The sequence below is a fragment of the Sphaeramia orbicularis genome, unplaced genomic scaffold, assembly GCF_902148855.1.
Source record: "Sphaeramia orbicularis unplaced genomic scaffold, fSphaOr1.1, whole genome shotgun sequence".
Classification (NCBI taxonomy): Eukaryota; Metazoa; Chordata; class Actinopteri; order Kurtiformes; family Apogonidae; genus Sphaeramia; species Sphaeramia orbicularis.
This window is the reverse complement of record NW_021941497.1, coordinates 17,491-32,354: the sequence shown is the minus strand read 5'-3', so window position 1 is coordinate 32,354 and position 14,864 is coordinate 17,491. Positions and strand designations below refer to the sequence as shown.

Below are 14,864 nucleotides of genomic sequence, written 5' to 3'. Positions count from 1 at the left end.
GAGCTGTCAGATCAACCTCAGCCTTTGCGCTGTTTCTCCTTTTTGCTGAATCTTTGTGATGTTGTTGGAGGTTTTTTTGGAAGAGGAAAGGTCAAGCTGCAACTTTTAATCCTTCACGAGTTGCTCTGACTCTTCCCTAACCCTGCTCCAACTCTGTCTAGAGCTGAAACGATTAATCGACTCAAAGTGATCCAAAAAAACCCATTCCACCACCATTCTCCTGAATCAAAGCTTTGTTTCCTTCATTTCTCTGCTGTTAAACATTGGTTCCACTGTTACGTTTCACACGGATGCTTATTGTGACGCACAAAGAAGCTTCAATTCAGGAAAACTGCGATAGAATATTTACCTTCAATCAATTCGAGTTGATTACTCGAATCGTGAATTTTTGCATTTGCTTCAAGCACCTAATCGATTAATCGTTTCAGCTCTACCTCCGCCCTAACCCTGTTCCGGCTCCACCCTAACCCTGCTCTGGCTCTGCCCTAACCCTTCTCTGGCCCCGCCCTAACCCTGCTCCGCAGCTACGGTTTCTTGTCGGCCTGTCCGGCGTCGTCGGAGGGCAGGTTGGGGTAGACCAGGAACCAGGTGGAGGTGATGTACTTGGCGTGGTTGCTGTAGCGCCGAAGCCGTCCTTCTGGTGCGAGTACAACCAGACGGTGTCTCCGGGTTTGAGCGCCAGCATCAGGCTCTGGCTCTGCAGCGCCTTCTCGCCCTGGCTGTCGTCGTAGATCATGGCCTGCACCTCCAGGTGGTTCTTCATCAGCTTCACCGACAGCGTCTTCTGGGGCAGCTTCCCAACGTTAAAGGAGAAGTAGTAGACGCCGGGGATGCGGCAGGAGAACACGCCCTCTGTCACGTTGAAGTCCTCGCCGATATTAACGAACGATGTGTCAAGCCGACGGGCTGGTGCTGCGGCATCCCCATCTGATCCACGCCCACTATGCTCTGGGTCCGTCCCACCGAGAACGCGGACCGCTGGTCATCGTCTTCGTCGTCGTCCTCGTCGTCCCGGTCCTGGTCCGTGGTCATGGTCGTGGGTCTGACACGATCCTGCAGGGGCTGCTGGGAAGTGTGGGCGGGGCTCTGGCGGTGCGTCTGGTACCCGTAGGTGTCAGGGTAGATCAGGTAACCGTTGAATGTGGTGTAGTGTCCCGTGTTACTGTAGAGGGCGTAGCGAGGGTCGCCGTGGAGGCGAGCCACACGGTGTCGCCGAACTCCAGCAGCAGCATCACGCTCTGACTCTGCACCTGAGGAGCACAAACGCAATCCCATCAGCCACTGCAATACCAACATGGAGGAAAGGGACCGCCTCTACGGAGGGCGGCAAAAACTGTTGCCAATGTAGGTTGAATAAAAACAGGACAGTCTGTGGGTGAAACTGTGTGGAACCGTGTAAAGGTTCAGGAAAACCAAACCTTACATATTGTAAAAAAAAATCTGTAATTTAACAGAATTTTTACCGTTTATTTTACAGATTTTTCCTGTATTTTTAAGATACAAGAAAATATCAATGAAATGACAAAAATAATCTGTGATTTTACACGTCAAACGTAAAATAACATGAACAAACTGTAACTGTGAATAACCAAGAAATTTTAATTTTTTAAAAGATTTTTTTTCACAGAAAAATACAGTTAAAATACATTTGCAAATGTATCTTAATTTCACAAATATTTATTTCAATTTAAAGTTTAATACTGTAAAAAAAAAAAAAAAAACGAGATGAAATGACTGACAATTAACCGTAACAGAAGTATTTGTTCTGTAAGTTCAACAAGACTTGTTTGTTAATTGACAAATATCTTGTGTAATTATGGGAGGTTTCACAACAAAAATGTTGAATAAATGTGTTTTTGTGAATGTATAACATGTACAGGGTGGGGAAGCAAAATTTACAATGAACATTTAGTTGTTTTTTCTCAGCAGGCACTACGTCGATTGTTTTGAAACCAAACATATATTGATGTCATAATCATACCTAACACTATTATCCATACCTTTTCAGAAACTTTTGCCCATATGAGTAATCAGGAAAGCAAACGTCAAAGAGTGTGTGATTTGCTGAATGCACTCGTCACACCAAAGGAGATTTCAAAAATAGTTGGAGTGTCCCGTAAAGACTGTTTATAATGGAAGAAAGAATGACTATGAGCAAAACTATTACGAGAAAGTCTGGAAGATACTATTAAAGAAGAATGGGAGAAGTTGTCACCCGAATATTTGAGGAACACTTGCGCAAGTTTCAGGAAGCGTGTGAAGGCAGTTATTGAGAAAGAAGGAGGACACATAGAATAAAAATATTTTCTATTATGTCAATTTTCTTGTGGCAAATAAATTCTCATGACTTTCAATAAACAAATTGGTCATACACTGTCTTTCAATCCCTGCCTCAAAATATTGTAAATTTTGCTTCCCCCCCTGTATAAGCACTGATAAACTGTCCAAATACAGTTTTTATCAGTGGATTGTACAACTGAGTCTCATTGAAAATTATTTATATATATATTTCTGGGTAATTTGATTGTTTTAATACATGTAAATACTCTTTATTAAACATTAAAAAGTAAAAAAAATATGCAAAATCTCATGTAAAGTTAGGGCAAAAAACTGTCTTTAATTATGGAAAATTACCGTATTTTTATGAAATGATTATTTTTCCGTTATTTTCCAGTATTTTTTCAGCTCCCCTGCTGCCGGAATAATACTGTTTTTTTTTACAGGTTTTTATTTTTTTACAGTGCATGTTGGTCGTCATTGTGTCTCATCTGTTTGGACATTTGATCCGATTGGACAGATTTCCTCTGGTTTCATCTTTTATAATATTATGTCATTTCAGTTGTTTTCATCTTTTAAATCTTGTTTTGTGTATGGTTTTCCTCAGGTTTACTGTCAACAGTGGCTGAGGACACGTGGAAGTGTCCCTGCTGTGTGTCCCAGTGGACATCCAACAACAAAGTGTGTTTACTATGTTTAAGTTCACTCGGTTTTCCTTCAGATTTAGTTCAGTAGAAGAAATGGGTCGTCGCAATTCATGTAGATGAGGGTCCGAACTTTGGAATCCAACCAGGAAATAGGTTGGTGTGTAACAGGTGTCCTGAACACCGGCATTTATGACAAGAGGGTTACCATGGAAACATCAGAGGGTTTACCGTGGAAACATCAGTTGGTATTGTGAAGGAATAAAGAGGTCAGAGTAGGGAAAACAACGTGTACATGCAAACTGAGTCCCGCAACCCAGCCTGCTACCTGCATTTTTCTTTAATGTCCAATCCGCACCCCACCCCCACCCCCACCTTTGAACATTAGACCGTGACCCGACCCATGCTTAACACAGTAACTTGTTTCCACAGTAACTCACTTTTAATGTGCTTTATTTTTGGCTAAAACCCACCCTTCCTTAAATCTCAATCTGTGCTGTTCTGTGACATCTGTCCACTGTCAAATTAGATGATCATCAACATTATGGCTACATTCAAACCGGAAAAGGTCTTTGGTCCGCTTATTGGATTTGGATCGAATGCGGACTTTATTTTTTCATTTGGGTCGGGTCGCATTCTCATTCCACTTTTTGCTAGTGGACCAAATGCGTGAACAGAAGCACGCATGTGACGAACTGCGCTGGCATTGGACAGAAAAGTCAGGGGCGGGGTGAACCAGAGACAGCTGGTGTTGATGAAAACAGACGTGGAGGTCCTACGTACAGTTATCATTTTCAGAATCTGTATTCTATTTTTACAGACACACATTTATGAAATGTGAACTGTCAACAACAGCTCGTTAGGAGCCAGTTTCATAATATGGACATCTGACCAAATGCCAATAAGACATTCCATCTCCTCATTGCTCCACCTCTGTCCACGACTCATAGCTGCTGCTGTTAGCTCTGACTGCCCATGAACCTCGGCTACTTCCAGCCGCTATGGGGGCCCGTCATGCACAAAAAGGCGCAAGATTCTTTGGTTTTATTCTGGTTTTGAGGCCGGTTATATTCACACCAGAAGTGAACCGGCCCAGGTCCATTTGGAAGTGGACCCAGACCACCTTGAAGAAGTGATCTGGTCTGCTTCTTTGATTCGAATCAGAGTTTGCATGTTTGTATTCACACCTAAAAAAGGCCGGACTTTCCAGGGAAACAAGCTCTGGTCCATTTTAAATGTACCAAAACAAAGTAGGTGTGAATCCACCCTAAATGTCCAGCAGTTATTTTGCTCCATGAATCTTCTTTCATTTTTTACACTTCCTTCCCGCTAGCCACCCGCATTTGATTTAATTTTACCTGTGGCTGTGCCCGTGAATTTTTTTTTTTTTAATCCATCCTTGACTACAACTGACAACTGGATCCAAGCTGTGAATGGAAAATTTGAGATGGAGATTCTGACCCAGAGACTGAAGAAAGAAACGGACAATTTTTATTTCAATGGGTACGGTTACATGACATTTTTTAAATCCGATTTATTTTTCCAAAAGAAATTAATTCAAAACTAAAGTATTTTCTCTTCTGTTTGCATGGAAATGTTAAACCCGAATGAAGGTTTACATGAGGTATTAATGAGGTGGATAAGTGAGCAAAAGGGTTTGTGCTGCAGTGCTCATGTTGCCTTGTTCTCACAGCCTTTCTGTTAGCTTAGCTTAGCACAGTCACTGCATTTCCATGGTCACATGTAGGCAGTTTTTTAAAGGTGATTTGTTGTCTTTTGTGAGTGATTTTGTGAAATCCGATTCTCCCTAATTATTTCTTTAGATCCGCGACTTACTGCACTCATACAATCTTGGGACTGTTGTGTTGATGGAAATTGGAAAATCTTTTTGTTGGAACGGATGCATGCGCTACATTAGCTTTGCTTTATCGTTTTAGCTTTGCATTAGTTTTTATTTCCCAAGATTTTATTAGTGCAGTCAGTCACATCTCCATGATTGAGCCTCAATTTGTGATCATACTGACCCCAGCGGACTAAAGTAATGATTAAGGAGAACTGAATTTCACAAAATCACTCATAAAATACTACAAATCACCTATAAAAGCCTGGCTACGTCTGACCATAGGAATGAAGCTATTATGCTAAGCTAGGCTAAGCTAACGGAAGGGCTGCGAGAACAATGTAATCGGTGCACTGCAGTACAAACTGATTTGCCCACTTATCGAACTCATTAGTGCATGACAAATGAATGAATCAAAACAAGTGGTGAACTCTTCCTTCAGGGTTTTCCAGGCTGGTAGATCCCATCAGAATAGTCCACTGAACGGTTTGGGTTGACTCGACTGCAGTGCATATTCTTCCGCCAGCGCAGAATGTGTGCATCATCGTGACAGGACAAGACAACGAGCATGTGCAGAATGGAAGGAATAAAGTCCAAACGGAATAAAGGGTTTACATGTCCCAGGAAGAATTTAGGACCGGAATTAAAAGGGGATTAAACCAGTGACTTATTCGGTTTAAATTTAATCCGAATTATTCTTTTTCAACTGGAATAAGGTGTTTACATGGGCATCTGAAATAGGATCTAACCTTTAATCAGATTAAACCAGGAATAAAAGTTGTCATGGAAACGCACGGATTGTTCACATTATTAAATCCAGTTGTTAGTCAGGAAGGTCAGGAAAAGTGGGTTTAGACAAATCTGTAAAGTACTTAATTCCATTTCATTATCATTTTTACGGTAATATTTCATATGAATATTTGGTACTAAATCCAAATAAACATTCTCTTCTGACTCAGCTGATGGTCTTGTGTCTGTCCACCTGGACTGGTTACAGACTCAGACTCCGCCGGTGGTTCCTACCTTCCTCTCCTCTCCGGCGTTCTCCTCGTATACGATGGCCTGCACCTCGTTCCTGTTCTTCATCAACATCACGGACAGGTCTTTGTGCGGAAACTTCCCCACGGTGAAGGAGAAGTAATAAGCTCCGGGGATCCGACAGCGGAACACACCGCTCTTGGGCTCGAAGTCTCCTCCGATGTTGATATACACGGTGTCGAAGGTCACCGTCATCTTGGGCCCCGCCCTCCATGCTGCTGGTGCGTGCCACCGAGAACGCCGATCGCAGTTCCACGTCATCCATAAGACGAGCGAAACCCCACACGACGCTCACATGGGTTAAGAACAGCAGAACGAAGAAGTCTGCTCGCACCATCATATCTGCACAGAAGAAGAAGAAGAAGGAGAAGAAGAAGAAGAAGAAGGAGAAGGAGAAGGAGAAGACGCAGAAGAAGAAGAAGCAGAAGAAGAAGAACCAAGGTCAGATACATGTGGAGATAGAAGGACCCAAACGTCCTCCTTTAACCTAAACCATCTACTGATCTAAACTGTTTAATTCCTGTTGATCCATTAAGCCTATCAATCCATGTCAATAATTGGTGTCAAATACAGTTCTTCATCTTTTCATGGTCATCAGATATGACCATATTTGGACGTTTAGAGGCTCCATAGTTACTGTGGAAACACCATCATCTTCTTCAACACTGATTCTCCAGTCAAACCCATGCAGTTGGATCAATGCCAGTAGACGAACACACTGGGTTTATGTTCAGTTCATGACAGATTGGACTGAAAAAGACACTGTTTATTCAGTTTGATCTGTTTCTGATAGAAGAACCAACAACTGTAATCTGAGCTTTAATGAACATCTACAGGATCAGCTGATTAAATGTAAGACAAATACAGGATTTACACTGAAAAAATGCAAAATACAGAAGATCATATTAGGATAAATGGTGATAAATCATTTAATGAAGGTGAAATGTAGAGAGAAATTCATGTGGATGTCACCACTATGGAAGTAAACCTGTGTCAACAGATACTGAATTATAAAAGCCATTGAATTTCTAACACTGATTTTTTTTTTGGCACTGAAATTAAGTATCTGAATTTTTGCACCTGAATTTTTTAAAATCTAAATTTCTGAACATAGTTGAATTCAGAGACAAACAATTGAGATACTTAATTTCAGTGCAAAAAAAAATCAGTGCTATAAATTCAATATCTTTTGTAATTCAAAATCTGATGAGACAGATTTACTTCCATACACCACAGAAACAGAGTCAAACCCATGGAGTTTGTGTTTATGATGACATCATCACACACATGGACATGATGACATCATCACACATGGACGTGATGATAGGGCGTCTCAAAAATCACTTTTCTCTTTAGATCATGGTGTTATTTAAACCAGTTAATCTCCAACATGATAACAGCCCCCCCCAAAAAATTTCAGCAAAATCCACTAATGTTTGACACCCCACCCCCACCACTGCAAAGTATGAAGGGCCCGTCAAAAAAACACCAAAAAACGCTGTTTTTAAATGCATTACCATGCTTAAGGGATACTAAATGGATACTAAAGTGCCTAAAGTACAGACATCCATACTGCGTCACACGTGGTACCTGACTGAGTCTCACTGTGGTACTAAGTCTCTTTGATAAAGAAGTACCAATAGAAACTAAAGCAGCCATGACAACACAACTGCAGGCCAGCCCAAACCTGCAGCATTCACCAGAGGAAAGCCCACCTTTAACACACAGAAGTTCCTGCATGGACAGCAGCCTGACCTGGAGGATCTGTGGGAGCCCAGTCCAGTCCTGGCTGATATTTGACCTTCTAGGCATGGATGGGGCATGGCTGGAAGCCCCCCCAGAGCAGTGGGAGGAAGAGCCACAGTACAGACAAATGAGGGCTGTTGTCTCAGGCGACACGGTGGTGCAGTGGATAGCACAGACAGAAGGTCCTGGGTTCCATTCCAACACCAGTCCATGGGGGTGGGACCTTTCTGTGTGGAGTTCGCATGTTCTCCCGTGTCTGCGTGGGTTCTCTCCAGGTTCTCTGCCTTCCTCCCACCACCCAAACACATGCACTCATAAGTTAATTGGTTAATCTCAATCACCACCCATAGGTGTGAATATGAGAGTGCATCCATGGATGGAGCCCACAGAGGGAACATGGTTCCACAGAATCAAACTACCAGAGTTTCTCAAGAATGAAATGGAAGAGAAACTACAGCGCGAGTAATATCTGAATAAACTGTGAAATGCACATTTATAAAAGAATGTCCAGATTATCAGAACCATATCATCATTAAAGTCTTTGATTTATACAACCTGAAATCTGTATTTAGCCTTATTATTTAAGTGTTCAGCTTTATTTGTTTTTAATTAAAACCTGTATTTTGCCGAACAGGGGGTTTAGAAAACAGACATTGTGTTCAACTACATTTACTGTTCTGAACTTCTTTCTATTTCAAGTTTTCAGCCTATAATTGAGTTATTTTATCTTAAAATCACCTTATTTTCACTTATATATCACCTGACACAATAACCCATGAAGTTGATATTACAGGGACGCTGTAAAATACCAGAAAAAGCAATTTGTGGACACTTAAGACCTCATTATATGTGATTTTCTGGGTTAAAATGAGTGTTTTTGGGAGTTTTTTGACGGGCCTGTCATACTTTGCGGTGGGGGGGTCAAATGTTGACGGATTTTGCTGAAATTTTTTTGGGGGGCTGTTATCATGTTGGAGATTAACTGGTTTAAATAACACCATGATCTGAAGAGAAAAGTGATTTTTGAGACGCCCTAATGTGATGACATCAGCTGGATCGATGCCAAAATAAACTCCAGTACATTCGAGGGGCGGAGCTTGTTGTGCCTGGCACCACCTGTTTTATCCTACATTGTCTGTTTTCCGTTCTTTACTGTTCAGACTAAACGTTCTCACAGACGTTCTGTGTAAATGGATGTTTTTAAACGGAACCTCATTAAGGCGGTTCAGCGTTCTCACAGACGTTCTGTGTAAATGGATGTTTTTATATGGAACCTCATTAAGGCAGTTTAATGTACGGAGGAGGAGAAGCTCCACAGATTATTTACAGACAAACACAGATCCATTCAGTCCACAGAGATGGAAGAGGAAACAGATGGTACCGTGTGTGTGTGAGTGTGTGTGTGTGTGTGTGTGTGAGTGTGTGTGTGTGTGTGTGTGTGTGTGTGTGTGTGTGTGTGTGTGTGTGTGTGTGTGTGTGTGTGTGTGTGTGTGTGTGCGTGCGTGCGTGCGCGCACACAGTCTGAGGCTGAAGGTTGAAACAGGAGCAGAAGAACAGATCAAACAGTAGTGAACAGAATGATGCCCCAGGACCAGGACAAGAACCAGGGCCTGGACAAGAACCAGGACCAGGACAAGAACCAGGACCAGAACCTGGACAAGAACCAGGACCAGGACAAGAACCAGGACCAGGACCAGGACCTGGACAAGAACCAGGACCAGGACCAGGACCGGGGGGTGCTGATGACCCCCCTCAAAAATGGGTTGAAAACGGTTCAAATACCTCAGAAATCCTTCACTGATTCCTTTAGAACCATTTAGAACTGTTTTTGAAGGTATTTAAAAATATGACCAGAATTTCAGTTTCTGGAGCACATACCCTAACCCTTACTAAAAAACAGGACCAGTGGCCCTGTAGCTTACCGGCCAAATTAAAAGCTTTGGGAAATGTATCCAGATGCCATTTATTATCACCCAGTTCTGTGTATTTATTCTATTACAGAAATAGCCTGTGTTTTGGTCATATTCCAATCAGATCTGTAAAAAATTCAAATTCCAACTTGATATCATTGATACTGATTTATTGCATCGATCCACTTCCTATCTGTTATAATGGGAACATTTTTCAAAGTCGCACCAAATCCAGAATCAGATCCAGATCCAAATAATTTCACTACCTTTTGTTGACATCATCATAAAGAAGCTGTATACCAAGTTTGAAGTCAATTGGAATTGTAGTTTCAGAGAAGAAGACGATTGAAATTTTTCTAACAGACGACAGACGACAATGACAGACGCTGCATGACGACAGCAGCTTATGGTCTGTCGGCCGGTAAGCTAAAAATGATTTTTGGAGCATGTTCAAAAAACCCCTAAAAGAGTTATACATCAACCTGAAACACCGTCAGAGAGTGTTTATTATGTCACTTAGAACATCCACTTCTTAGACAATTTTGGAATCATGTCCAAAATGTCCATTTTTGGACATCATAATAAAAAATGATTTTTGGATCATGTTCAAAAAACACCTTAAAATGTTATAAATCCACCTGAAATACACCAGAGTGTTTATGATGTCATTTAGACCAGAGTTATGGAGCACATACTAGAGCCGTAGTAGTCCACTGTAGTCCACCGTAGTCCACTGTAGTCCATTGTAGTTCACTGTAGTCCACTGTAGTCCACTACAGTCCACTGTAGTCCACTGTAGTCTACTATAGTCCACTGTAGTCCACTGTAGTCCACTATAGTCCACTGTAGTCCACTATAGTCCACTGTAGTCCACTGTAGTTCACTGTAGTCCACTATAGTCCACTATAGTCCACTGTAGTCTACTATAGTCCACTATAGTCCACTGTAGTCCACTATACTCCACTGTAGTCCGCTGTAGTCCACTGTAGTCCACTATAGTCCACTATAGTCCACTGTAGTTCACTGTAGTCCACTATAGTCCATTATAATCCACTATAGTCCACTATAGTTCACTGTAGTCCACTGTAGTCCACTATAATCCACTATAGTCCACTATAGTCCACTGTAGTCCACTGTAGTCCACTATAATCCACTATAGTCCACTGTAGTTCACTGTAGTCCGCTGTAGTCCGCTGTAGTCCACTGTAGTCCACTATAGTCCACTATAGTCCACTGTAGTCCACTGTAGTCCACTATAATCCACTATAGTCCACTGTAGTCCACTGTAGTCCACTATAGTCCACTGTAGTTCACTGTAGTCCACTGTAATCCACTGTAGTCCACTATAGTCCACTGTAGTCCACTGTAGTCCACTATAGTCCACTGTAGTCCACTGTAGTCAACTGTAGTTCACTGTAGTCCACTATAGTCCACTATAGTCCACTGTAGTCCACTATAGTCCACTGCAGTCCACTGTAGTTCACTGTAGTCCACTATAGTCCACTGTAGTCCACTATAGTCCACTATAGTCCTCTGTAGTCCACTATAGTCCACTGTAGTCCACTGTAGTTTACTATAGTCCACTGTAGTCCACTGTAGTTCACTGTAGTCCACTATAGTCCACTGTAGTCCACTGTAGTCCACTATAGTCCACTATAGTCCTCTGTAGTCCACTATAGTCCACTGTAGTCTACTATAGTCCACAGCTTGGCCCCTTCACAACCACATTATTTTTAGAATGACCTTCATCCATTTTTGAGCACAGATCTGGTCACGATGGCAGCACATGGTGGTCGGTGTAGTGAGTCCACCGGTGACCGGATCACCTGGACCAGGGCTGACTCATCCTCCTACGCTCTGCAGTGTTCTATATACGCTCAGTCTACAGCAGGGCTCTCAAACTCATTTTAGTTCAGGTTCCACATTCAGCCCAGATTAATCTCCAGTGGGTCAGACAATTAAAACAATAGCATAAAAACCTTTAAATAATGACAACTCCAAATTTGTCCTCTTTGTTTTAGTGCAAAAAAAGTAAATTATAAAAATATGTACATTAGCACACTATCCCAAAAAAAAAAAGATGTGAATAACCTGAAAAAAACCTGAAATTTCCTGAGAGAAATAAATGCAATTTTAACAATATTCTGCCTCAACTTATCATTTATAAATGTGCATTATGGATCAGATCTACAAAAGGCACAAAAGATTTAATAACAGGAAGAATAATCTTAAGATGTCAGTTTCAAAATTTCAGGTTTTTGGCATCTTATTGTTAAAGGATAGTTTGTAAATGTTAATATTTTCATCATTTAATGTAAGTTTTTACACTAAAACAAAGAGAAAAATTTGGAGTTGTCATTACTTATTTATAAATGTAATGTAATGTTATGTTTTTCACATTAAACTAAGAACATTTAGAGTCATTATTTATAGGTGATTATGCTATTGTTTTAGTTGAGATCACACTGGTGTGTAGGTGGAACCTGAACTAAAATGACTTTGACATTCTTGATTTTTAATATCTTAAGTGTAATTTTTGTGCTTTGCAAATTCATCCCACGGGCCAGACTGGAACCTTAATCTGTTTATACATCAGAATAAACATCAGTCAGTCCACTTCAACCACTAAAACACTGACAACTGAAGAACCTGCTGAAGAAAACGGTTCTTTTTATTGGGTTCAAAACACACTTTATAAACCAAACATGTGAATCAGGTGTCTGTTTAAACAACACTTTACTGGAGCTGCTGAAACCACCAACGTCTTTGGGCCTGATTTACAAAGATCGCAAATAAAGGGTGCAAATTTTCTTGCTTGTGCAAAAAATGCATGAGCAATTAATTTGCGTGTCTCGGGTAATCAACTAAGATTACCTATGGAAATGACAACAGGTGCAAAGTCTTGGACACCACCATGTTTATATATATATATATATATATATATATATATATATATATATATATATATATATAGATAGATAGATAGATAGATAGATAGATATAGATATAGATATGTATATATGTATATATATATATTAGGCCTGTAACGGTACACGTACTGAACCAAACTGTTTCGGTGCACACCTGTTTGGTTCGGTACACAGCTGTACCGAAACGGCACAGTATGTTCAGAAAAAGAAAAAGGAATGAAAGACGTCGTTTGATGCGGAACTTTAAATCCGCGCAAGTTTCACACGGACATATGGAAGGACGCACACACTGACCCAAAATATGAAATAGCAGCTGATATAAGGTTAAAAAAAACAACAAATATGATGTGAACCTGGAAGGAAGAGACTGAAGACCCTCCACCATCAGCACAGTCCAGTTTGGATCAGTTCAGGTTCAGGTGAAAGACAACGAGGAAAGAGACGTTAATAAGATGGACGTTGTTTGGCCCCTAGGAACTAAAACCCCTAGTTCTAAAACACTGACACTAGCTCTGTCTTTCTGTCTGTCTGTCTATCACGTACGCTGTATAATAGAGGAATAAATAGAACGTTGAAAGTATGTAAAGTTTCACTTTCGTTTCACGACAGCGTTCATTACGTTAGTTATGGACCGCACCCCCAGGTATATAACTGCGTGCTTAAGGTTTCAATTACTATGAATAAAATATTTTTCTTCCATCACTCTTGGTTTTATTGGATTGTTAAAAAGTTCCCGTTTTTTTGTGTCACCCTGTATATGTGTATATATATATATATATATATATATATATATATATATATATATATATATATATATATATATGTATATATATATGTATATATATATATATATATATATATATATATCTCCTTGGGGGGGGCAACCAACCTGCTGTAAATCCCATCAGGTTGTGTCAGTTTTCTTCCTCCTATATCCTATGTTACTGACACTAACGTTCGCCTGAACCAAACTATCGCAGACTCAGATTTCACAATGACCACATGCACTGGGGTGCCGTAAAGGGGGGGTAAATGTAACAGATTCATGGGGCTCAGCATTTGTGTGTGTGTGTGTGTGGGGGGGGGGGCATAGAGCAGTGGAGGGGGTCCAGTGGATACAGGTTAGAAGGTGTGAAAATGTCCTGTAAGATCCACTGAATAATAGAGGAATAGAACCAAGAGTTGGACGATGAAAGTATGTAAAGGTTCATTTTTGTTTCATGCCAGCGTTAGTTAACGTTAGTTATGGACCGCACCCCCACATATATACACCCCCCCTCCCTCGCTCCAACAAAAAAAAAATAACACCCCTCCTCTGTTTTTTGACAAATCACACCCTGTATATATATATATATATATATATATATATATATATATATATATATATATATATATATATATATATGATTTTTTGTTTCTGGTTCCTGTTCATTGGTTGAGCTCACTGTGGCCTCAGACAGACCCAGTCCCGTTCTGTGCAGCAGTAGTCCCAGTAGCGTCAGTAGTCCCAGTAGTCCCAATAGTGACAGTAGTCCCAGTAGCGTCAGTAGTCCCAGTAGTCCCAGTAGTGACAGTAGTCCCAGTAGTAATAATAGTGACAGCAGTCCCAGTATTCCCAGTAGTGACAGTATTCCCAGTAGTGACAGTAGTCCCAATAGTGACAGTAGTCCCAGTAGTGACAGTAGTCCCAGTAGTGGCAGTAGTCCCAGTAGTGACAGTATTCCCAGTAGTGACAGTAGTCCCAATAGCGATAGTAGTCCCAGTAGTGACAGTAGTCCCAGTAGTGGCAGTAGTCCCAGTAGTGACCGTAGTCCCTGTAGTAACAGTAGTGACAGCAGTCCCAGTATTCCCAGTAGTCTCAGTAGTCCCAGTAGAGACTGTAGTGACAGTAGTCTCAGTGGTCCCAGTGGTCCCAGTAATGACAGTAGTGACAGTAGTCCCAGTAGTCTCAGTAGTCCCAGTAGAGACAGTAGTAGTAGTGACAGTAGTCCCAGTAGTGACAGTAGTCCCAGTAGAGACAGTAGTAGTAGTGACAGCAGTCCCAGTAGTCCCAGTAGTGACAGTAGTGACAGTAGTCCCAGTAGAGACAGTAGTAGTAGTGACAGCAGTCCCAGTAGTCCCAGTAGTGACAGTAGTAGTAGTGACAGTAGTCCCAGTAGTGACAGTAGTAGTAGTGACAGTAGTCCCAGTAGTGACAGTAGTCCTAGTAGTGAAGGTAGTAGTAGTGACAGTGGTCCCAGTAATGACAGTAGTGACAGTAGTGACAGTAGTCCCAGTAGTCCCAGTAGTGACAGTAGTCCCAGTAGTGACAGTAGTGACAGTAGTCCCAGTAGAGACAGTAGTAGTAGTGACAGCAGTCCCAGTAGTCCCAGTAGTGACAGTAGTAGTAGTGACAGTAGTCCCAGTAGTGACAGTAGTCCTAGTAGTGAAGGTAGTAGTAGTGACAGTGGTCCCAGTAATGACAGTAGTGACAGTAGTG

At 41.2% G+C, this 14,864-nt stretch overlaps 1 protein-coding gene across 1 annotated transcript; it reads right to left on the bottom strand.

Moving 5' to 3' along the window:
• Positions 1 to 569: 569 nt before the first annotated feature.
• On the bottom strand, positions 570 to 6,138 carry LOC115415972 (complement C1q tumor necrosis factor-related protein 4-like; the record flags this gene model as incomplete). Its single annotated transcript, XM_030129652.1, is given in 6 exon segments — positions 570 to 622; positions 625 to 900; positions 903 to 1,199; positions 1,202 to 1,250; positions 5,785 to 6,003; positions 6,005 to 6,138. Coding segments are annotated over 6 exon segments (1,026 nt in total), but the record flags the coding sequence as incomplete, so codon positions are not given.
• Between the last annotated feature and the right edge of the window lie 8,726 nt (positions 6,139 to 14,864).